The sequence below is a fragment of the Anabrus simplex genome, chromosome 1 (genome assembly GCF_040414725.1).
Source record: "Anabrus simplex isolate iqAnaSimp1 chromosome 1, ASM4041472v1, whole genome shotgun sequence".
NCBI lineage: Eukaryota > Metazoa > Arthropoda > Insecta > Orthoptera > Tettigoniidae > Anabrus > Anabrus simplex.
Window position 1 is genome coordinate 316520372 of NC_090265.1, and position 25349 is coordinate 316545720.

A 25349-nucleotide genomic window follows, 5' to 3' on the forward strand; every position below is an offset into this window, starting at 1 on the left:
TCATACCACTTGACATCTGTCACTTTCCCTGCGATTTCATTCCTGTATAGGTGGGCCGGCGTAAGGTTGCACATGACAGCTGCGCACAATATTGGTCACACTGCAATGGCGCACGAAGCGGTGTTGCCGCCGTAACAACAGCTGATTGCACGACACATGGGTTTTTAAAAACATGGAAGAAATGTTTTTAATGTCATCGTGATGATACACAATACAAATGAAATTGGCCGACAAAAATTGAACTTTCAGTTCACCGATTATTCATCACACAAAATTATACGAGATAAATATACTACGAAGTTCTTATTATCGCGATGTTAGAAATACGGAAGAAATCGGTCGACAAGGTTCTCACTTTAAATACACCAATAAATGTTAGAATAATAAAATGTTTCAAGTGAAATAAAGTAAAATCTATAAAATTTACGAAAATTAAAAAACCTTATTTTCATACCTGATTCACAAAGGTAGAGGCTCGATACCCTCCAGATCACTGCCATCACTACCGTCGCCTTCGTTGTCATTATCTTCGTCTAGGCAGATCATCAACTCGTGAGAGTCGCTGATGATACCATGTATTGCCATTGCCGAGTTAACGAACGCTGCGACATGGCTAAATTTCTTCCTGCACAAAGCCGCATCCATTCGAGCAATACTCTCCCGGAACAGTCCTTCCACTTCAGTAACTGTGAAGGACTTGTTATAAGTGCGTACGTAATGTTTTACTTCACCCCATACCGTACCGACTCAATGAGGTTGAAGTGACAGTGGTACGGCGGCAGCCTAATAACCTCGTGCCCTTGTTCCTTTGCTACCCCGTCGACTTTTTTTTTTTGCTTTTCATCGCACCGACACAGATAGGTTTTATGGCGATGGTGGGACAGGAAAGGCCTAGGAATGGGAAGGAAGCGACCGTTGCCTTAAGGTACACACCCAGCATTTGTCTGATGTGAAAATGGGAAACCACAGAAAACCATCTTCAGAGCTGCCGACAGTGAATTTCGAACCCACTATCTCCCAGATGCGAGCTCACAGCTGCACGCCCCTAACCGTACGGCCAACTCGTCCGGTGTCGACTAATTTAATCATACACATATGCCCTGGGATATTTCTTTACTGCAGCCATTCCACTTACAGTTCTTTACGGGCGCTCGAAGAAGGGGTCTTGTCCATTATTACGGAGTAGTAAGGTGCATTGTCCATAACAATGACAGTACGCTTTGAAAGCCCTAATGTTTGATATATGCGTTCCACAACATAATCTGCAGGAACAGAGAGATGGCTATGCAAGCTTATGAATTTCCACTCCCTCTCGTAAAACTCACGAGTTCTCCACACTAATTCCAATGCCTGACCATTAAGTGACACTCCGCGGCACAAAGGATAATCACTTCGCGCTTCATGACTATGTTGTCATTTCCGAGACATCGCACTGCATTCGTTAAAATAAAATTTCACGATTATCTCACAATGAAAACAAAACTTTAATAAACGCGCGAATAACACCTGACCACGTGCTAGCAGCGACAGACAAAACGGCAACACTTCAATACAGTAGTCAAGCTACTTATAGATGGCACTACTATACTACCTATATTGCCAACAACAATCAACTGAAAATAGTTCGCATTTATTTTGTAGCTCGCTTAAAAGTTTTAATATTTTTAAATGCTCATATTTGTGTAAGCAAATAAAAGATTATAAACACTATACGGAATTAAATACGAATTAACATGAATAAAATGCGTAACTGTTTCTGACATAAAAAGTAGTGGATTGGTGATTCTGACTGACGGGTGACGTTCTTCATTTCATTTCTGTAGTGGTGCCAACATGACTTACAACTGTCAAGTGCAACCTTGTGCCGGCCCACCTATAGTCATAAGTTCCCTGTACTGCTGATTTTATGTCTGACTTGAAAGCACAATTGGGCAATCGGTTAGGCCTGACTGTCCCTGCCGAGAGAATACCAATCTCTTTGAAAACAATCAGCAAGGCATCAGAAGTGATCCAGTTATCAAAAAAACCCTTCGTAATTAACATTTTTTGGGTACTTTTTCAACTAGTTGCAAGACAATGTCACCACTAATGTCGAGGTTTGTTTCTGACACAGTACCTTTCCCTACATAGACTTCAAAATACCAATAGAACTGATGACAGAGTTTGATTCTCCACCTGTGGGGTTTATTTTTAACCCATATTGTTTGAGCCCTCTTTGCCCTTTAAATGGCACTATCATTTCATTTCATCAATGGACGAATGTTCTTCTAAGGAAATTTTAGAAGAGTTCTTCCTAACAGAATCCATAAATGGGCGTATTTTAAATAGTTTATCAAACGCTGGATCATCTCGTGGGACACTGTTACTGCTGTCAACAATATGGATGAATGTTCTTAGTTTATCAAACCTATTGCATGACATGGTATCCGCTATTTGTTCGAACCTACTTTGACTCCAAAACATCAGGTATGAAGGAACGGAAACCACCCCACTCATCATTTGGTACATAGCACACCCACCAAGACGCATGGCTACTGCAAACCGTCGAGGCCACTGTGTAGGCTACTTGGAGCCACCGGCAGTGTCAATGCACTTTGAGAGACTTTGTCTCATTACCAAAAATTGATGATATCAGATGATATAGATGTTGATTCCTATAGGGAACACCCAACCCTCGAGTCTCGAAATTCCAGTATAATAGCAAAGTATCAAAATATAGATGCATGTACAAAGCATTTCAGACATGGCCTGAATGATCTGTAGTTATTTATCGACTTCTAGATTTTTACATGACCATCACTAATATTTCTTTCATTTTTTACTGAAAAAAGAGCTATAGGGCAAAAGAGTTTATTGATACTTCAAATTATTTTCTTCAAGAGTAATTTTCCTGTAAAACCAACCCTGGAAGAGTTTCATGTTTCTGGCTCCTTCTAAAACCCCCCTCCTGGTGAATTCTTTTTAGCAGCATACAGCTAAGGTCCTACTCATCTTTATCCTTAATTCAAATAAGAGTTTCATGAAAATCCACCCATCTTTCTTTACTGTGATACTGTAACAGTCACTATTGAACTGATCCTGACATTGGTCATTATTTATCTATGTATCAGGTTAATATTCAGAAAGTGCAGACAGAAAGATGATTTTATATATACAGATTGTGTTACAAATTTACCTTCATTGCAGAAATTGCTTCCGAGGGCCTCAAATACAGAGTCTTTGAAGTATCGTTGGCAGATCTTCAGAGTGACAATGATGGAGAACGTTCGTTCCGTAAATTCAGGCTTATTGCTGAAGATGTCCAGAGCCGAAATGTGCTTACGAATTTCCATGGCATGGACTTGACTACAGACAAGTTGAGGAGTATGGTCAAGAAGTGGCAGGTAAGATGATTGAGCATTTGTGGTGGTAGTAGTAACCATTATCAAATGCAGTTATTCACCGTTATATGAAGATTTTCTATACTAATTTGTTAACAGTTATTGTTGGTTGTTGGTATAGTTTGTCATTCAGGAACGAATTAGACCAGTTGGGCTGTTCTGGATAGTGTATAGCATTTTTTTTAGGAATGATCCCCAATTATCAAACCTTTTCGCTTTTTTAGGAATGTATGTAGCCCTGTAAAATAATTCTTGTTGTAATTTGAATTCTCAAATCTGGCAGAAGGCTTTGTATAGCTCACATGAATCATCCTACAGTAGAAGTCAGTTATAGTGTGAATTCTTAACGAAAAATTTATTCGCTATAATGGAGTGTCGTTATATCCAATTTTTGTAAAAGTCGAGAAAAACTTTGTTTTTTAACTCGTTTTCCGATTTATTTTTAATTCTTCTTATTTTTGATCAATATAGCCTCCAGTACAGTCAATACTCTTCCCCTAGGATGAAGTATAAATTCTTACGTGCTTGTGTTATTTACCCAACCTCATTTTCAAGTGTTTTTATTTGTTGCTTTATTTCGCGAGTATCGTGTGTCGCCTTCGTGTACCGTGTTTCCTGATCGCTACAGCAGCATGTGTGCTTTACGGCTGGGGATTCGGGATGGTAATCGTCCTACAAGCAAGAGAGGCTAGCGAGCACTAGCGACTCAGTTAATCGGGACGAAAGAATGGGTTTCAACATTAACTATGCAATACGGCATTTGTGGTTTGTGAGGAACAATTAACAAGTAAAGAAAGGGTTACAGTGAAGCTGGAAACTAATATGATGGTAACCGAAAACTCAAACTTCTGGTGATCAACAAAGCCTCGCCATTTCCCGGGTGTCAATTAATTACCGGTCACGTACGAAAGCAAGCCCAGAAGTCGCGGGTGACAATCTCCATTTACAAAACTCGGCTGTGTGGTATTGACGAGAAGTTTCGAGGTGATAGGAGGAAAGGTTAACCGCAACAAACAGAAGAGATAACTGATTTTTTTCCAAATGTGTTAACGGAGCTGTGTTTCTTGTTTCACTACTGTATGTACTGTATCCTGTTTTCTAAAAAGTTACTATAGTAAGTGTTATAATTAAAGTGATGCCGCAAAATAGTTTCTTTGTATATTTTTAAGTACCGTTAAACATAATGTATTCAGTAAAAGTCCGTAGATACATACGATTCAATTATGTGCTATACATGCTCAAAAACAGTATTCTATTCTATATTCTCTATATATATTGAGCTAGAAATTTCAGTAACTCGAAATGAAATTTATCTCCCAAGGCGATTCGTATAATTTAGACTGTAAAATGAACGGAAGGTTAATTTTATATGTATCTCTGAACACTTGGAGACGTTTTGTTTTCTGGCCATAACGTGAAGGGAAAAAAACTGTCACCGACATAACTTCCTGAAATACATTCAACTCATTCAAATTATGATATAAGAATAAACAAAAAATGCACTGAAACATGCAAAACTACTACATACAAAACAGATTGGTATGTCACATACATACTAAATAAAGACCATTATAGTTTCAAGTTATACAAGAAAGTAAGAGATAGTTGGGCTGTACAGAAAACAGATGCCAATGACTCGATGACACCAGCAAACCCATCCTAGATGAACAAAAAATCATACAGACCTGGACAGAATACATAAACGAATTTTTCAATGATGACATGGGTGAAATTGTATACTTACAGAATGCAAAAGGTCCAAAAAAAAACGAAAGTAGTAGTATTACATTCCCTCACAATATCACCTAATGGTAAAGCAGTAGGTCCAGACCGGATACCAGCTGAGGTTCTAAAACTAATAACTGAAGAGAATGTTGACCAAATTGCTAAACTTTTCAATACAGTTTTTGATACTGGAGTATTCCCAGAGGACTGGTTGCAATCGACATTCATCGCAATACCTAAAAAGTCTCATCCAAAGAAATGCAGTGACTACCATCTCATAAGTCTGATGAGTCATATGCTAAAAGCATTCTTACGTATAATACACGCACGCATTAGAACGAAGTGCGAAATAGATTTGGATGACAACCAAATGGGTTTCAGAAATGCCTTTGGCATACGAGAAGCCTTATTCAGAGTCAGTGTCCTGCTCCAGAAATGCCGCCAACTACACAAAGATGTATGTGCATGTTTCTCTGACTATGAGAAAGCTTTTGATAGAGTGAAACATGAAAAGTTATAGAGATTCTCCAACGAAAACATCTTGATGGAAAGGACATACGCATCATACAGAATCTCTACTGGGGCCAACAAGAAACAGTCAAAATCAACCAAACCAAAACATCAGATGTGAAAATCAGAAGGGGATACGCCAAGGTTGTATACTCTCGCCGCTCCTTTTTAATATCTATTCTGACATTTTTAAAGAAGCGTTGCATGATGTTGAACTGGGTGTGAAAGTAAATGGTGTTATGCTCAATAATATTAGATATGCAGATGACACTGATTCTGTGCAACACTATAGAAGGCCTTCAAGAACTCCTGAACAGAATCCATGTCAAAGGTTTACAATAGGGTCTCAATATAAATGTAGCAAGAACTAAGTTAATGGTATATAGCAGAAATAGTAATGCAAATGTCACCCTGTCATTAAACAACCGTAAAATAGAACAAGTCCATCAGTTCAAGTACCTTGGCAGCATAATAACAGACAGTATGGATCCAGATAAGGAAGTCAGATGCAGAATTGAGAACACTAGAGCTGCATTTCGCAGGATTAGCTCTTTGTTCTGTTCTGAATCTGAAGCTCAGACAGAGATTAATGAAGTGCTACATCTGGTCAGTACTGTTATATGGAGCAGAAACATGGACCTTAAAAGCCACAAGTATCAAACGACTTGCACAGAAGAATGCTTAGAATACCCTGGACAGATATGATAAACGATGAAGTCCTACGGAGAGCTAGGACGAAGCAAGAATTAATAACTATAAACGTTCCGCAAAATAGCTTATCTAGGCCACATATTAAGAGGAAACAAATATGGCCTCATAAAACTCATTCTCCAGGGTAAAATAGACGGCAAACGGCGAGTTGGCAGACCAGAGATAACATGGTTACACAACATCCGGCATTGGACCGGTATTGAGGCAACTGAGAGACTCTTCCGACTGGCAGAAGACGGGAAAACTTTCTCCAGAGTAATCGCCGACGTCTGGGCAACCGGATATGGCACTTGAAGAAGAAGAAGATACATTAACATACGACTTTGACACGGAGAAAAGCACGGAACCACTAGAAATAACACGTGGCATACAACTCCAACAAAATTAGGCACAGAAACTATGTTAATAGTGCCTGAACCATACAATAAGAAAATTAGCATCGCGTTCGGGTGGTATTTTTTAGAGACACGGCGCACTTCGACAGCTCTGCTTGAAGACGGAATGAGTTTCATCAAATGTTCGCACTTATAAAACGTCCATATTATGTCCAGGGTTAGATGTTTATAGTTTTTCATTTTTTTCGTTCGTACTGCTGAACAGGTTTTCGCCACTTTGCTCAGGGCACTGTAGAGTAATTGGGCTTTCAGGCAGGAATCGAAACTGCTCCTTAACACAAATTCAGTATTTTTGTTATTATCGTACATGATTATGTTAGCGAGACCAGAACAGATGTTGCGCCTTACATTAAAAAAGAAAGCCATGGGAGGTCTTGGGATTGCCTATTACTGTTTAGGTCCTAATGTAAGATGGGAATTTTACGTTTTCGTGTTCAAAAACCGCAGTCGTTTTATTTGTGGACGTTACATTTAAATGGTTGGTATCATTTCCAACTCGTACTGTCATGTGCAGCGAGCGCGCTTTCGAGATGGCCTCAAGGTCACGAATAACCGTAATTTCTGAAGTTTTAATATTTTTTATCTTTCCAATTTGATTGGATTTGTGACAGGCAGAATTGAATGTAATGCATTTCGAGAACTTTTTAGAATCAATACTTGCGTTTGAAACCATGTTTTTGAGTTAAACATAACCTTTAAAAGTCGATGTAGACCTAATTTACGCAGTACGAGATTTCCAGAAACTGACTACCTGTACGAACAGTATACCGGAGACCAAATTAAAGATTAAGAAATGAAGGGATTTTGCCATCATGTTGGGTGCTTTTGTATCTAATGTGCTTTATTTTAATAGATGAGAGAATTAAAAACTACTTGTGGTCGATTGTCATTTGGCTTGGGGTTATTAGGTTTTTCGAAGAGTTTGGCTAGCCTAATCAAAGTTGCTGAACTGAAAGAATTTTTAACGGGAAACTGGTGAAGATTTCCCTGTAAAATTAAATATAAAGTATAGAGATTTTGAACTCTCGTACCGATAATTAATGCGGTTTTGCGGTCTAACATGCCTGCCTCTCACCAGAGGGCCCGGGTTCGATTGCGACCAGGTCAGGCAATTTTACCTGGATATAAGTCTGATTCCAGGTCCACTCAGCCTACGTGATTGTGGAGCTATCTAATGGTGACACGGCGACCCCGATCTAAAGAGGCAGGAATATCGGCCGAGAGATTCGTCGCACTGACCATGTGTCACCTCGTAATCTGCAGGCCTTTGGGCTGAGCAGCGGTCGCTTAGCAGGCAAAGGCCCATTGGGGCTGTAGTTTGGTTTGGTTTAGGAGTTTTTGTTAGATTATAATTATACATATTTCATTTTTTGTGATGTTTAGCCAAATTGTTGATGGTTTTCAATCATTCCCGGATTTTCCGTTTTCCCGTGTTGTACGTTTTATTTTCATGGGCCCTCGAAAAACGGAAAATCGAGGTTTCACTGTATCTATTTTTTTTTGTTGCAATAAATTTAAAAAATAGTTCCGGTTTATATTTTATCCGCCCGCATAAAAATGCTGCCTTTGTACGAAAATAGCCAGTAAGATTCAGATTAATCACAAAATTTGTTAAAGGGTAGAATACATATACAATTTATAGTTCTTTTTACCCAGAAATCAACTGGGCAAAATGGGAGACTTATCACATATTGGACCTCCTTTTTGTGGTTATAAAGGCGGGAAAAAAGGAGGTGAAATACGGTGTAAATTTATAGAAATTGTAAAGTTTTCTGGAAAAAAAATTAATATACATTTAGTGGCTGAGCGACACCTTCCTGTCCAAAGCGAGTGATGTTTTTGAAATGAATCTGGTCTGTGTTTTTCAGGTTTTATTTAAATTTGGTGTGTTCCATTCACAGAAAATTACTTGCTTTGAACATCCTTACAGATTAATTACACTTGCTGGAAAGCAGCAAAAGGTTATTTCATTAGGAAGTATGGCTCTTTGTGAGCTATGTGGAGAAGTATATTTGTGCCCTTCTTGTCATGTCTAATCAGTAAGAGGGTTTATTTTCTTCTGCTTTTCTTTTCAGACTCTAATAGAAGCCAATGTAGATGTGAAAACAACAGATGGCTATCTTCTGCGAGTGTTCTGCATCGGGTTCACGAACAAGGATGCAATGTCACAGCGTAAAACGTGTTATGCTCAACACACGCAGGTATGTACTCTGTACCTCTGAAAGTTAGGGAGGAATTTAATTGTAATCTGAAGATTTGAAACTTGCTCTACTTCCTTCATCACTAGTTGTGGGTAGTAAGTGCTGTTTGTTTGGGTGGCATTTGAGATTCTTGTGTGTAATGTGTTAATGGTTGCGAGATATACAGTAGTTATTTTTTAAATTTTCTTGAAAATCCATAGGTTTCCCCCCGAGATGTGAATTATGATAAAACCTCATTACAGTAGAACCTTGATAATTCGAAATCTGTTAATTCAAAAACACGTAATTCGAAGAACAGAAAAAGTAAACGACCAGTTTCTTTCAGTAGGCATGTCTCAGAGATGAAATGATAACTTGTTCTGGGGGCTACTAGTAGCTCATAGTATTGGCCGGCAGAAAAACAAGACACGCATGTTTCGAAAATGAAATACTTTTGTGTATAGTGCATGTATTTAACAAGAAAAGTATTTTTCTCTTCTGGCAAGCTATTGTGCGCTCAAAGCAAGCTACTCCTCTCAAAACGTTTGCCCTTCGTCAAGGCAGGGACTGTACCTGTTCTTCAACATTGTGTCTTATCGAAATTTCCTATGATGAAAAGAGGAAGTGTCTCACTTCTCTCATCACAACACAGAACAGGGACCGTTTCCCCCCATTGGCACTTACAACTATAAGTCTGTATGGACTCCAGCATTACAAAGCCATACATTTTCATCGGCTTCAAAGTATTGATCATTGCGTATGAATTTATGAGTCACATTTTTTCATCAACCGTCTGAATCGCCAGTGTTCATGATTCCCCTTCGCATATTGCCTGCCACGTGATATTGTGGTGTTTCTTGAGACACTTAAGCCACCAGTTTGAATACAGCGCCAGTTCATTTGTGTTCCCCTTAATAACTTCGCCATCATTGGGGATACTGTTCGCTCGAACATGCCGAAAACACTCATCTATTCCCCTTCCAAATTGGCATGTTTAACTCCTGGAATGAGCCTTCACTTTGCGGTATTTGCACCTTGCATTTCTTGAGCTTCTGTGCTTTCAGGAATTTTTAAACAAATGTTGGAAGGTTGGGCACAGGAATTCCAAATTCTGTAGCTATTGCAGTTTTTTCTTAATCCTTTGTTGACCTGTGTAATTTTTATCTTCCCGCTCAGTATCTTGAATACTGATGCTTAACCATCTCTCAACACAAAAACAGACATGTGTACCCTAAACTAAAATACAGTATTAATAAAACATGACTACAAGTACATAAATGTACACTAAAATGAGTAACTGCAAGAATACAAAACGACAATTTCACTGGAACCTAGTAAGTCTGAAGCACGTTGTACACACACTGAAGGGAAAGTGCGGTAAGCTATATCTGCACATTCTGCAAGGCGTCTGTCATGGGTTGGATAAGTTTTGAATTTAAATTATGCACTAAAATATTATTTTAAGCACAGACAATTTTGAATTTCAGTAATGGGATCAACATTGTTCTTCAAATTATGAATTGTTTGTATTTTGAATGAACTAATTTAAATAACATGCAAAACCGTACCTCATGTACCGTATTAGAGTTTCTTCGAATTAGGCAGGATTTTGAATTATCAAGGTTCTTCTGTATGGTTTTTTTTGAAGGTTTCTAAATTTATTTTTCTCAAAAAGAGCCCTGTTTAAAAGACCAATATGGGCTTAATAATTAGGATTTTATTAGATTTTGTATTATGAATAACATGTTAAATTGTCTCTGTTTTTCATTTTCTACAGGTGCGAGCGATACGCAAGAAGATGGTCGATAACATAACTCGAGAGGTGACAGCCAGCGACTTGAAAGAAGTAGTTAACAAGTTGTTACCAGATTCCATTGCAAAGGATATTGAGAAGGCATGTCAGGGCATTTACCCACTTCATGATGTCTACATTCGCAAGGTAACGTGGTTGATAGTTTGTCGGTACTGCATGGAGACACTTGTATTTACAGTAGAATTCCGCTATTGTGAATGCAGTATATAGCGAGAGCCCTATTGTATTAATTTTTTTTAAAAATTCCTCAGAAATTCCTATATTAATCTGTGTAATATCCTTCGATTACAAAAACCTTATTTAAGGTCAACCTCATCATGCTTGCTTTACTTGTGATGAGTTACTCTTGGTCAGTACATGTTCTGGCTTGTTTCAAGCCATCATCAGCCGACAATTAATGGTAAATAATTATTTTATAAAATTAAAAACGTACTTTTAAAATATTTGACCTTTCATGAGGATCCTTAAAATAAACTCTCTTGTCTTATTAAAATCAGTGCACATTGAAATATTTGAGACTTCCTAAGAATTTTTAAAATTGTCTCCTAAAAAAGAATGTCATGTTAAAAACATTACACCTAAATTTGCTGATGAGTGTGTGAATCCTGTGTTACATCATAAGTACCCTTTTGTCTCAAAGGGAGGTGTGCATTCTCATGCGGTGTGATGTTAACACATTGCGGATCGGGTGCCCTTCACCCCATGCACAGCCCTGTTTCCGGCCACTTTCTAACTACCTCTAAGCTGGAGTGCATGCGTTCAAATAAACTGTCAGAACTTCACTAGCTTTTGAAGGACTGCTGTGTATTTTTCTAGTGGCCTTCCTGAATAGTTGTTGAAATGCAGGGTATTTCTTGAAATCTATTTCGGCTCATAATTTTCGGAAATATGGTGGTTTTTTTTTTATTAGGGGATCGGTTGGCCAGTAATCCTTCAGACATGATTTCTTCACCTGCCCTATCAATATACACAGATCAATATTTTTTTAATTTCCCTGCTAGTGAAATTAGTCCACTTTAGTGTTTTAGGGGATACGTTATGAGAATGTGAATTCTGCTCATGGTATAAGTTTGTCTATTCAGCTACATACTGAAAAAATTCCTCGCCAAACATAAGTCCTGCTACTTGTCCTATGTTTCCAGATTCATTAGCCCATACCTTTATACCAGGAGCACCTTCAAAGTCGTCTACCCTAGCTAGGTTCACTGTTGTCCATAACCCAGTTGTCAGAAAACACTACATTATTTACAATATTTAGAATATTTACACCCGTAACACAATTATCAGACTCATTCTGTGCTATGCGAGTTTCACACCTTGAAGATAAGACTTTATCCTCGTCATCACTTGAAAACTTTTCCGTTAGAAGATATTTCATCATCGAACTCTAAATATTCAGCTTCACTTATATATTCAGAGCCTGTATCAGCACATAATTCGCAAATAATTTCATCTTTGTGCAAACACTTGCGATCCCTGGGCGGTGACATTTTGCATAGCTCTTCGAACTTTGTAAACGTGTTGTCAAGAAATGCAAAGACAATCTATGATATGAAGAATACTCGAAAAGAAATGCGACTCTCGATTGTGTAGAACCATACATAACAGAGTTATATCACCCTTGACCTACAAATAGTTGCTGTATATCTCAAAAGATAGCACTAAAGTTCAGTCCACTGGGTCTGCTGCTAACACGAGATAACTCGGGACCGGTCCGCAACGCTCGGCTAGGCAAACACGAGTTTTCTCGGGACCGGTCTGCATTGTGTTAAAGAATGTGTGTTGTTGAATGGAATGGGGCCAAAACGTATCAACCAGACAGTGTGGAGTGCTGAGTACTGTTCGCACGGTGTACACGTGTACTGTACTGCGATCTAGCGGTTACGGTCAAAGGTGTTTGTATTTTAACCGTTGCCAGCGGATAATTTTTCACTTGTGAGCATAATTATTTTTTATAAAAGTAGTTTTTATTCTTAACACACATGAAAATGCAAATATGTAAATACTATGAGGTTTATTAAGTCATTCATGCCTGATTTCAGGAGGTCGTTTTGTACATATCTGTATGATTCTGAAAAGATAAATCCGTAACTGCTGGTTTTAGTGCAAAAATGGCACGGCACAAAGTAGTCTCGATTAAGATCGCTAAACAACTGAGCTGTAACTCACTCTCTACCCTACTTCATAATTCACTATGGCTCCTATAAATATTGAACTGCCAAATTCACTAATAAACATTTACAGTAACAATCTAACTAGTACCGGTAAGATCTACTTCATCGCCTGTGTTGGCTCTGTCACTTAGGTTATTTTCACACTCACTTGCAACGATTTCACTTTCCTCGCTTCCCCACTCATCACTAATTTCTGGTTATTCATCATCACTATTTAATAATTGTGACTCAATTTCACTTTCGTTTTGAATATATTTCCACGGCGTCTAGAAAAGGCAAAATAGGAATGTTCACAATGTCAACAAACTTATATGAAGTACGCCACCATGGAAACCACGCTTTTGGAACAATTTTTTTTTTAAAAATTCTAAAACCCTGTGCTTAACCTAAACAAATGCCCTGTCTATACGCTCCTGGCATCTATCGGCTAATATTTCAACCCTAAGAGGAAACGCACAGTCGCAAAAGTGTCATTAAAAATTCCAGATAAACACTTTTATCGCTCGGGCGGGAATAGACTGGTTCTGGATAAAGACGTGAAACTCTTGGTTAAGGTTGACTTATTTCTCCTTGTAGCGGAAGGGTTGAGCTATCAAATTAGATCTGTATTTTGATTGTTTTTTGTCACTGATATTTCAAGGAATGTTTATCTCTGCCACCAAGGTAAGCACTTTTTGTCTGGTAACTGCCATGCACACTTCTTGCATTATTCCTTCATTACCTCTCAGGGAAGAACCAGACTCACCATAATCATAAATTTTGTCTATTCAGAGCTGTTTTGAGATTTTTTCCTGATCTCCTGCCGTCTCTCATTCCGTCGATCATGAGTGGATATGGCTTCTACAAGCAAGTGCAGGTTATCGAGCATGGAAATAGAGGATGTTTTAAGAGAACAGTTGACTTATTCTGATGAAACTTTGTTGGATGCAGATGGTGATTTGAGTGATGAGGATGACCGTTAAATGCCGAGTGTTTGGTTCAGAATCAGATACGGGAGATAGTGCACAGAATGGCAGTGTGCACATTACGGCTAATACATTTCAATGGGAAACCTGTCTAATTACGTTAGTTAAATAGAACAGTTTATAAGGAACCCAGGACCTCAGAATGAAGCAGTTGGCGAATGTGATGGTGTGAAGATTTTGAAGATTATATTTATGGATGATTTAGTGTAACTAATAGTCCAGGAAACACATATATGCTGAGCAAACAATCAGATCTATGGGATTATTCTTACCACTTCATTTCGGAATGCGGAATTGGAAACCAGTCACGAAGGAAGATACAGTGTAACCTCATTAGTACGTTTTTGTTGGAGACTACGAAAAAATCGTGTTGAGCGGGAATACGTACTATCAAATATCCCATTAAAAGCTATCCAACAGGGAGATGGTATCACTTTACACATTAGTACATTTTACGTTTTGTGTGTGTGTAGTGTTTCAGGAGATGTGGAGAACACAAAAAAGTGTAAAAAGAAAGTCGAGTGAACAAATATAAATTCTCTTCTGGAGCCTGTTAAAGTAACAAGAGACTGTTGAAAGATGTGAAAAACTTGAAAAAACAAATACAATATTCTTTTCCCTTTGGCTCATTGAAGTACCAACTGATGAGCCCAACTGAGCACACGAGGGCGAAACGCAGGCAACCAAGAATGAGTTAGCTGGAAAATTTGTAATGTCCAATAACGGACCATTATATTGGTATTATATACTTGGTGTTCAAGAATTCAAGGCCATTTCCTCTTATCGCATAACTTTCTCAGACCAACTCGTGGCCAGGGCTCTTATCTCTGTTGGAAATCACATTCCGTACACAAGGGATGACGAATGTTTTCAGGTCTGGAGAATGCATGTTTGTACTAAGCGCTAAAGGCGAAAAATTGTGACATATTAAGTGAGGGGATTTTTTTATAGATTTAATATGATGGGCATCGGGACATCAAATTTACGACGTACTAAGCGGGAAAACGTGTTGATGAGGAACGTGCTAACGAGGTTTCACTGTATACGTGTTGTGATTGCTCTTTTTATACTTATGAGTATGAGCAGAAGCCTGGCTGTGAAGCTATTTTTCTAAAAACACTTGTCTCTGCCAATTTTTGGGTCTGTTATTTCAATGGATAGATTTGAATCGGTTAGTGATTGTATGCATTTCAACGATGCAGTTGATACATATCAGGGACCTTCTAAACTTTTCAGAATTTATCAGATAATGTCCTACCTGACAAATAAGTTCCAGACTTTGTACTTACTGTGGTTTTAAATTTCTTAGATATTAATATCATTCAGATGACTTACTATGAGGAAGTCTCTTTGTTCCGTCTACATTGCAATAGTACAATGACTCCCACCCTTGTACAATTCCCCGGCTGGCGATTCTCTCCTTTAAAATCATTAGTCCGTTTGGGCCCGTCATTTTAAAAAACCAGTGCATTGGTGTTGACAATATTGAGTGCGTACGAATTAATTATACGAGCCATGCGTTTTTGCCAACTGTCTGCATCGCCAGTGTTCATGGATTCTGCTTCGCTCACCGCCTGTTACATGATATTGTGCCATTCCTTAAAACGCTTCGATTACGATTTCACTCGAACTCGGCAAATATGAAGCACACTGTAGGCACACCGAAGTGAAAGTACAGGAAGCTACCACAACATGTTCCAGAAGACTCGTTCTATCATTACGCGGATAAATTTTGATTTGTAATTACTCTGTTAAATACTATGTTTTATGCTGGTTCCCCTGTGCAAATGCATTATTTTTTGGATTTCTGTACTGTTTGCATTTTTAGATGCTTTGTTCTGGCATGGAATTTGCCCGACACCCTTAAAAGATTGTGGCTTATCGAACTTTCCTATGACGAGGGTTTAAAGTTTCTCGCTTTCATGTGCATTGCAACACAATACAATGACCCCCCACCCCTGTACGTTTGCCCGGCTGGCACTTTCTTCTTTAAAACCATAAGACCATTTTGTGCTTGCATCAAAATAAAGCAATGCAGTTTCATCGGCAATGACAATATTGTTCGGTGCCTACGAATTGATTATGTGAGCCACGCTTTTTTGTCAACTGTCGGCATCGCCAGTGTTCGTGGATTCTGTTTTTCCGCACACTGCCTGTTGCGTGATATTACGGCGTTCCTTAAAAGGTTGAATACAAAAGAATTCAGATTTCAACTTAGCAATCATGAAGCGCGCTATAGACCCAAGGTAGATGGAGTATATTGGGTAGGCCATTCCCATTCACAGTGCTCTCATTGGTTGACGTAGCCGGGAGGGCTAGAAGCGTGTGCCTGCATGCAGCATAAACCTCGATAATTAGGTGAAATAAGTTCAATTTCTTATAAATAATCAAAAGGTTGGCATTATTATAATAAAGTCGTACTTTACATACCACCTGCAATCAGTGATACAATACTGTTGTTAGAAAAATAGAAGAAACTCTGAGTAATTACATCTAAAAAGCCGGCTGTAAGAACAATAGATACATAGAAACACTGGAATAGTTATAGGTTTAATTGTATTTAAAACTCACGTCTTGATGACTTAGGAAGTTGTTGAAGAAGCTGAAGCTGCCCACAGTCGACTCTTTTTCGCTGAATACTTCTTCATAGCATCTATATGATGGTTTTTTTTTTGAGGTGACGTATTCTAATAAAAGTCCTACTTCTGACATACAGTGATACAATATTCTCGTGAAGTTCTGGAAATTTTGATTTAGTTATAGAAGTCAAAGTCTGCATTACTCTTTCACATTTAGAAATATAAATACTGTGAAAACTGCCAAAGTGTACCTCTGCGTAACTTTATGATACCATTCTTCGGTTGGAGGGGTAAGGCCTCCTTTTGAAATGATTGATAACCAGTCGTGAGGCACTTCCTGTGGCAAGGCAAACATTTCACCTTTATCACCCAAGCTGTCATCAACAGAGTGTCATTTGAATGCCAAGTAGCCTGCAAGGTATTTAATTGCATCCTGGATTACGTCTTCAGTTTCGAAGTCCTGGCTCAAGTCTTCCATTCTTAACTCCAATGTTTCTTCCTGTTCATCTACGGGTACAGTTGTTAATGGCCCCTGAAAAACATCTATACATAGTTCATTGTTTACGAAGCTCAAGAAATCTTCCTCATTATCAGCATCAGAATGAAAAATACCCGTATCACTCGGCGATGAATTATTTTCAGCTTCCACTGACACACTACAGGAGAGAGGGATTTCATTACTCCCTGTGAGTAATAGAAGTCGAATTCTGTTACGAACTTCAAAAGGGGACGGATTTATGTAAAAAACTCCTAGGCCGTGGACACGTGAAAAAAGTTCTCCAAACAGTCTTGGTTTAATCTGGCAGGTAAAATATGACATATTTGCATGTTTCATGTCTTCAAAAAGCCCTAAAAGAATTTATAGATATTATGAACCCCTTCTGAAACGGAAGTAAAGTTTTCTGTTTACCAAATCTCACTTGTGTAATCACCTCTAGAAAGCGCTTCAGAGTATTTTCCTGACTCCTTAAGTTTAAGCCGTATCCACTCCTAAGGGGAGTCTTTTCATCTTTAGGCGCCCTGGAGTTCAACGCGTCGAAGGTGTCATTGACTAGCTCGATGAAGTTGCTTTCAGCGTCCTTGATTAAAGTATCCACTTGTGAAAGTTTAGATTTTATAATTCCACCTTTACAATACTGTAATTGTCTTTATTACAAAGACTACATTAAATTACACTCGTGAAACATGTTTCGTCCTCTTATAGGACATCTTCAGTCACAAATACAAATACATAACATTAAAAATAAGGCAAGGACACATTAAAATAAGTAAATGCAAAGTCTTTGTATACTGTGACGCGGCGTGATAGCGTCTTGTCAATCTTCAATGTTAAAATGGTGCGGTGTGAACATGATATGAAGCATCAAGTCCAATTAAAATCATATGTAAAAAACTGTTGTTCAAAACAACTTGTCTATTATAAAACTCCGTAAGTGGCTATGCAAATAAAATTATGTGCATATTGTACATAAAACAGTGTTCTGGTGATGCCACATTGTAATAGATTTCTTGATTAGGAGGTGGAGTTATACTGATGCAAGTTGAACCTGATTGTGTGTTGACAATAGGGGCCTAAAAAGAAAAAGAAAATATGAACTGAAGAATGAAATGCCGTTAAAATATGATCTAACTGCCCATCCCGTCACTCACCTCTTTGCCCGTCCTACATCGACCACTCCACCTCAAGTGCTAAGGCTAACTGAGTGACGTGCTCGAAGGTCGTTGATGACTGACTGTGAGGGGAGTTTGACGTAAGGGGAGGGGCGTGAGGTGACGTGAAACATGTTTTGTCCTCTTATAGGACATCTTTTTCTTTTTAGGCCCCTATTGTCAACACACAATCAGGTTCAACTTGCATCAGTATAACTCCACCTCCTAATCAAGTAATCTATTACAATGTGGCATCACCAGAACACTGTTTTATGTACAATATGCACATAATTTTATTTGCATAGCCACTTACGGAGTTTTATAATAGACAAGTTGTTTTGAACAACAGTTTTTTACATTTGATTTTAATTGGACTTCATGCTTCATATCATGTCCACACCGCACCATTTTAACATTGAAGATTGACAAGACGCTATCACACCGCGTCACAGTATACAAAGACTTTGCATTTACTTATTTTAATGTGTCCTTGCCTTATTTTTAATGTTATGTATTTGTATTTGTGACTGAAGATGTCCTATAAGGGGACAAAACATGTTTCACGAGTGTAACTTAATGTAGTCTTTGTAATAAAGACAATTACAGTATTGTAAAGGTGGAATTACAAAATCTAAACTTTCACAAGTTGATACTTTGACAATACAGGCTCTAATATGAAATTTATAACGTGCAATCTTGATTAAAGTATACCGCACTGCCAGAGCTGTGCGCCTGGAAAATAACGGCGCAGCCATTGTCACATTTTGACGAGATCTGCCTGTTACACTCAGATGAGCCTCATTAATATGATGTGTAGTTGATAGATCCCCTGTTTGAGTTTGTAATAGGTGTTCTATTGTCTTCTGAAATTCTGAACCATCAGCTAACGTCAAACCTTCATCTAAAAAGTGGTTTCTCAATAATTTCAAGAGGTGGGGTACATCACCCACACCTTCCTTTTATTGTCCACTGGATTGGTAACAAAGCTCTTGACCTTGTGTACGTTTAATTCCTTCCATGTTTTGGCATTTTTGCCCCCCATGTCACAAGTTACTGCGACAATATGAATGTCACATGCCTCAAGTTTACAAATTAGGTTTCTTAACAACTCTTGACGTCATTGTCACGTCAAAATCATAAAGCAAAGAGCCCTCGAACCATCACTACCTGGATGTTGCTGTAAGGCCCTAGTATGCGGTCATCAGATGAATCGTATGAAATGCGTCCGTCTATATTCATTTCATCAAATGTCAAAACCGCGATCTTTTCAGACTCCTTGTAATTTACTGCTCTGGCTTTCAGTAGATATCGCACCTCTGTTAAAATTCCGGGTCTACATTTAAAGCACCGAATCCATTTTTGTAAGGTTGACCGACATGGTAAAGGAATGTTCCGGTTCCTCAATTAATCTTATGCTTTTCTGGAAAGCCATCTCAAAGACAAAGCATTTGCTATGTCCTCCGAGGACCATTTCATTCGTTTATTGCCTCCTAAGAGACATCGTATCTGACCTGGCGTAAAACATTTTGACAGAATCTTAACTACTTCCTCTCTGTGTACACTCTTCTTTACATTCGGCGGAGACGGTTGTTGTCGTCTTTTTGAGACTAGATACCTAGGTCCCTTGAGCTTCTTCAGAGCAGCCTCCCTTCGTCTTAAAATCGCGTTTTCCTTTTCCAGAATCTCCACCCGCTTACGGGGTTTTAAGATCTCCTCATTTTGAAGCGATTCAGTGCTAGTTGCCTGGTCAACTTTCCTTTTCTTTGGTGACAAAGTCTCTAATGTTGGCCGCGCCCGCTTCTTCACGCTCCTAACTTCATGATGCAAATCTCTATCACTGGAAATCTGTAAAATGAAGATAAACCTTTATGAGCGATCACGTTTTAAACATATATAAAATCGAAACTACGATCGTTAAGTAAAATAAGCCTAACTACTTAACGTTCAAAGTATGTGAAGAGTTGTAAGTTAATATACTGTCGTAACTCGGTGTTCTCACATAAAACGTTCTGCTGGCAAACAACAGAACAAAGTAAAAAGATTCAAAAAATTGTTCCAGTACCTGGAATTGAACCCAAGCCTTTAAAACGAAGGTTAGCTACCCTAGCGAGTATACAGTACCATAGTATGACAGAATCAGTTTATTCATACTTCCACGTAGCTGGTCAAATTTATTACGATTTATTAAATATTGTATGAAAATTAGTAGACAGATAGGCCTACCTGCTCTGCTGTTTGGCTGGGAATGGTGCTAAGTGGTTGAACACGAAGCTTTATCGCCATGCCAATTTGCAATTGACAGACGGAACAGCATCTGCCCGCAAGATTTTTCTCTGTGGTAATCCCAGTAGTTCATTTCTCAAATCTCGTTCATAATCCTCTTGACGAAAATGTATGGAACATACCTTGGCATTATCAGGATTAAATTTGTCACTTCGCTTACAGTGCAAGACCCACACTCGCCTAAACTCATGTTTTGGAAATCTGTGGTACAAGACACCAGTTGTTTTCGATCCCTAATTAGAAGATTGTGCCATAGCACAATTAACTTTATATTTAGAAACCTTACTCATCGTAACACAACAATCAACACAATACAGAAAATTTTACAAGACTGCGTACCGTACCGCAAAATAGACCTATACTGAAAGCGAGTTCCGTATCGTTTACCGCAACAGCTGCTGATAGGAGACCTCCACGTCACGTCAGCAGTTAATCTGATAAATCAAGATACGTCAGCATGAGGCGATGCTACGCTGGAAGCAAAACGCGGTAATTGGGAATGAGCCCCCCTGCTGTAGACCCACCGAAGTGAGTGTAAGTGCGGAAATCTACCCCTCCAAGTTCTGGAACATGCGTTCTTTTATGACACGGATAAATTTAGAGTTGAAATTACTCTGCAACAGGCTATTGTTTTAAAATGTAAAGGCAGTTTCGAATTAAAAGTCTGAATTTCGGTAATGGGGCCGACATTGTACTTCGAATTACGAATTATCCGTATTTCGAATTTGAGTAACATGTAAAACTGTATCTCATGTTTCCGGGACCGAGAGCTTCTTCGAATTAGGCGGGATTTTGAATTAACCGATTTCGAATTATAGAGGTTCTACTGTATTTAGCCCTGTGGCCTCGTACATACCTGCCAACTCTTCCGATTTACCTGGAAACTTTCCGGTTTTTAACTCGTCTTGCGATTTTCCGATTTATTTTTACTTCCGGTTTTTGACTAATATAACCTCTAGAACGGCCAATACTCTTCCCCTAGAATAAAGGATAAATTCTATGTGCTTGTGTAATTTACAAAACCTAATTTTCAAGCGTATTTGATGCTTTATTTTGTGAGTGTTTCGTCCGTCACCTTCGTGTATTGTTTCCCGCTCACCACAGCAGCGTGTGGTGTGCGCTTTATACTGCTGGGGATTTGGGCCGGCAATCGTCCTGCAAGCAAGAGGCTAGCGCGCGCTAACGACTCAGTTAATTGGGACGAAAGAATGAGTTTGTTATTGTGTTGTTCGCGCGCTGTTAACATCATTTCTGTGCGTAGTTTCGTCGAAGTTGTGGGCCACGTGTTTTTCCTTGCATTTCTATGACAGTTTCTGGTATTTTCTTTTCTTGTTATGGCCAAAAAATATGACAAACGTTATCTCCAAGTACATTTTACCGGCTATTAAAGGAAACTACCGTATTTTCTCGCGTACCGTAATCGACGCCCTTGCATAATTTACACATCCCAATATTTTTGGGTCCAAAGTGGAATTTGACGCACCCACAACTTCGAAGATCCATCACTCAGCTCCAGATGCGTTTCGAAATAAAGATGCCAACTACTCAGGTAGCAGGCTTCCTATTGCGAAAACGGGCATTCCAAACACAGGGCAACGTGCTGTATTAGCCGGCTAGAAATTCCACTGCACTAGTTTTACGTGTGTTTCGCGTACGGGACATTATGTGATCTCAAAATTGTTTGTCAGTCCACAGTACTCGATTAATACGCATAATACGAACTTGCAGTGATCAGTTACGCCGAAACATACGGGAATAGAGCAGCGGGCAGCAAGTTTCAGTGTCCAAATGAAACTTGCGCTACCGCGGTAACAAAAGTGCACTTCAAGCGGCCAACAAGTCTCGCAAAGTATTTCGCGGACCAAAAAGCGGCAAGTTTCCGCAAGTACAGGATTATCTGCTTAACTATATGATTTTGTTACGCAATGTTGGATAAGCCGTTTCTCACAAAATGCTGCATTTTAAAGAATGAGAAATAGCTGCTGCACGTGGAATCATTGTCTCGTATTTGAAGGTTAGCCGAGGCTGAATTAATTTTATGAAGAGGAATGGACTTTCTCTTCGACGAAGAACAACATTATGCCAAAAAGTGATGAATGATTTCAACCATTTTCAACGCTTTGTGATTGAGAAGCGTAAAATGAAGGAATATTTTATCTCCCTTATAGGAACCGCAGGTCAGACGCCAATCAGTTTCCATATACCACAAAGTCGAACAATCGATAAGAAAGGAACATACAGTGTTATCGCATGCGCTACCGGAAGCAAAAAAACAACAATGTTCTGCAATGCTTGCTGTAACAGCTGATGGCAGAAAGCTTGCACCTTACATTGTTCTAAAACTAAAACCAATGCCTAAAGCAAAATTTCCGCGAGTGATCCACGTTCGTATTCAAGAAAAAGGGTGGATGGACACGTCACTCGTACAAGATTGTATACGAACGGTTTGGGGTAATGTAACAGGGTCCCTTCTTCAATGCTCGGCCCTTCTCGTGTTGGACATTTTTTGCTGGTATGTCATTCAGGTCGTATTGTCCGCCCGTAATGAATGGGTAGCACATTTTCCAGTGTCGGTACTTCAAACCCACGTGTCTAACTCATCTGATGTACCCTATTTGACTTTTCAGAAACAATCTCACGCCGGAATTGTATGCCACATGACGACAACTGCAAATGGGGGAACCAATTGTGTTTGGATTATATTTGATGTATCTTTTAAATGTAAATGAATTGTAAATAATTTGTTAATATCCAAATTCCTTGAATCGCATCTAAAGTTTTCGCCTGCATTTTTCTTCAAAAAAGTGCGTTAATAACGGGAGAAAATACAGTATTATGCATTTTGTTGCGTGTGTCGGTGTGACAAATATTATTCGTATGTAAGTGTCATAAATGAGAGTGATTAGGTACATTTTCTTGTAACCATTTTTATGTTTTCTTACTTTTAAGATTTTAAATTTAATGGTCAATTCGCATTGTAACTGTAGATAAGTATGCCTTTTATCCTGACCTTTTTTCACGTAGACCGTGGTGGAATATATGTGATGAAATCCAAGAATTAAAAAATCTTCTTATTTTTGGTTTTTAAACGTTGGCGGGTATGCTCGTTTAGCAACATTCGGGTTTTGAGATGAGCGTTATAATACATACCATAGTACTCCTGTATTGCACAAGACATGTAGAATAAGCAGTTTTGACCAATTGTTTCTCCTGGTTTTTGTATCAGAATCTCCTGATTTTTGGTTTTGTAAAGTTGGCATGTGTGAAAACTTGTTCTCCTTCATTACCAATTTTCTTTTTGGAACAGCACTTCACGGGTATCACTAATCGTCTCAGACATCGCCTTCAAATGCTGATGCGAGAGTTCGCAAGTGCACATAGTGAGAAAACGCTTCAGTTTAACGGTATATATACACACACACACACGCACACCATAAAAACATATACCAAGCATCAGTAGATAAGTGATAACCTTCTCGGTATAAATTTATGTGGAAATAGCCTTACTGATATTTAACCAGACACAAGAAAATATAATCGAACCTCTGAAATCAATAATGCGCTCTGCCATATCATGAGATGCATCACATTCTTACTTAATCGCAGTATTTAGCGTTAAAATTTAGCCATCATTTATTCAGTCTTCATTTTTTAACAAGTAACAATTGTTATCGGACACATTATTTATGCATTTATTATGAAAATGTGTTCTCTTTCCTTACGAATTTTCTTTACGGAACAGCCGTTGACGGGTATTACTAATAGACTCCAAAATTGCATTCGAATATCGACTAGACAGCTCACTATTGGACATGGTGAGGAGACTGGACTGAAGGTGATTGATCGTATGCAACATAAGCGCTGGGGTGCGTAAATATCGGTAATGGAAAAAATCGTGCGCGCTTAATCGTTCGTAATAATGGATGCATCTGTCATAGGGCTATCGTAACCGAAGGAAAATACCCACTTTAATATAGGAATTATGAAAGGACAGAATAGAACTGTCGTTATAACGGGGTTCTCGTTATATGCAGTACTCGCTATATCGGACCTCTTCGATTTTTTAAATAAAAATCTTTTCTACCCCAATACTCGCTGACGTGGACCCAGTTTGAATCCTGACTAATGTATGTGGGATTCTTAACATAAGAGGTCTCGCCCTATTTGAGATCCCATGGCTACGATTACAATGTTACAAAGTCACATAAAACTACAGGCTTGCTTGCTTTGCTTATGAAGCTACTTGCCGTTCGTCGGCTAGATTTATACCTTGTAAAATTGACGCTTATTCAGTAGATGTCAAGTGACCTTTCATTTTCCCCCTTTTGTTTCTTCTGTGAGTTCCTTCGTAGTTTTCATGTCAGTGTAAGTCAGATGAATTTTTTCTATTTTTAGGTGAAAGTATTGAAGAAGCCTCGCTTTGAGCTCTCCAAATTGTTGGAGCTACATGGTGATGGCAAAGGTGGCACCGACGAACCTGGTGCAAAAGTTGATCGACCTGAAGGTTATGAACCCCCTGTGCAAGAATCTGTGTGAGATTGTAAGATACGTTTGAATATGCAATAAAATTCCATTGCAGGGATGGTGAATCAATCTCTGCTTGTTCTTTTTTGAATTTTTCTCATTGTTGTGAATTGTATTCTTGTATTTTAAGTTCATATTTGCCTTCTAGCAAATGCTTTACTCTCTTCTTGTTTTAGTTCCCAGTATCCTTTGACTTGTGTTTGTGTGTATATATTTTAACCTGGTTAATTCCTTGCCACGTCTTACCTATGAATATTATTTTTTACTTCTTCTTTTTTTTTTTTTTTTTTTGTCATTAACAAATTAAGACCAAAGATCTGTAAGGTGTAATTCCATAAGGCTATGTGCACCGGGTGTGGTGCATGGATAGGTGGCTAGATAGGTGTGTAGATAGCACTTGGGATATGTGGTGGGCACACTGACCGGAGTAAGATCAAGGCATTTTTTTGTTTTTATTACA

The 25349-nt window shown here is 38.7% G+C and overlaps 1 protein-coding gene across 1 annotated transcript in view; it reads left to right on the forward strand.

The window, feature by feature from the left end:
- Positions 1–24980, forward strand: part of RpS3A (ribosomal protein S3A) — a 38597-nt gene extending 13617 nt beyond the window's left edge. The window contains exons 3-6 of the mRNA XM_067134823.2: positions 3187–3383; positions 8797–8922; positions 10679–10840; positions 24761–24980. Of these exons, the coding sequence (XP_066990924.1) occupies positions 3187–3383; positions 8797–8922; positions 10679–10840; positions 24761–24901 (626 nt within the window). The 3' untranslated portion in view covers positions 24902–24980. The remainder of the gene's footprint in view (positions 1–3186; positions 3384–8796; positions 8923–10678; positions 10841–24760) is intronic.
- Positions 24981–25349: the final 369 nt, after the last annotated feature.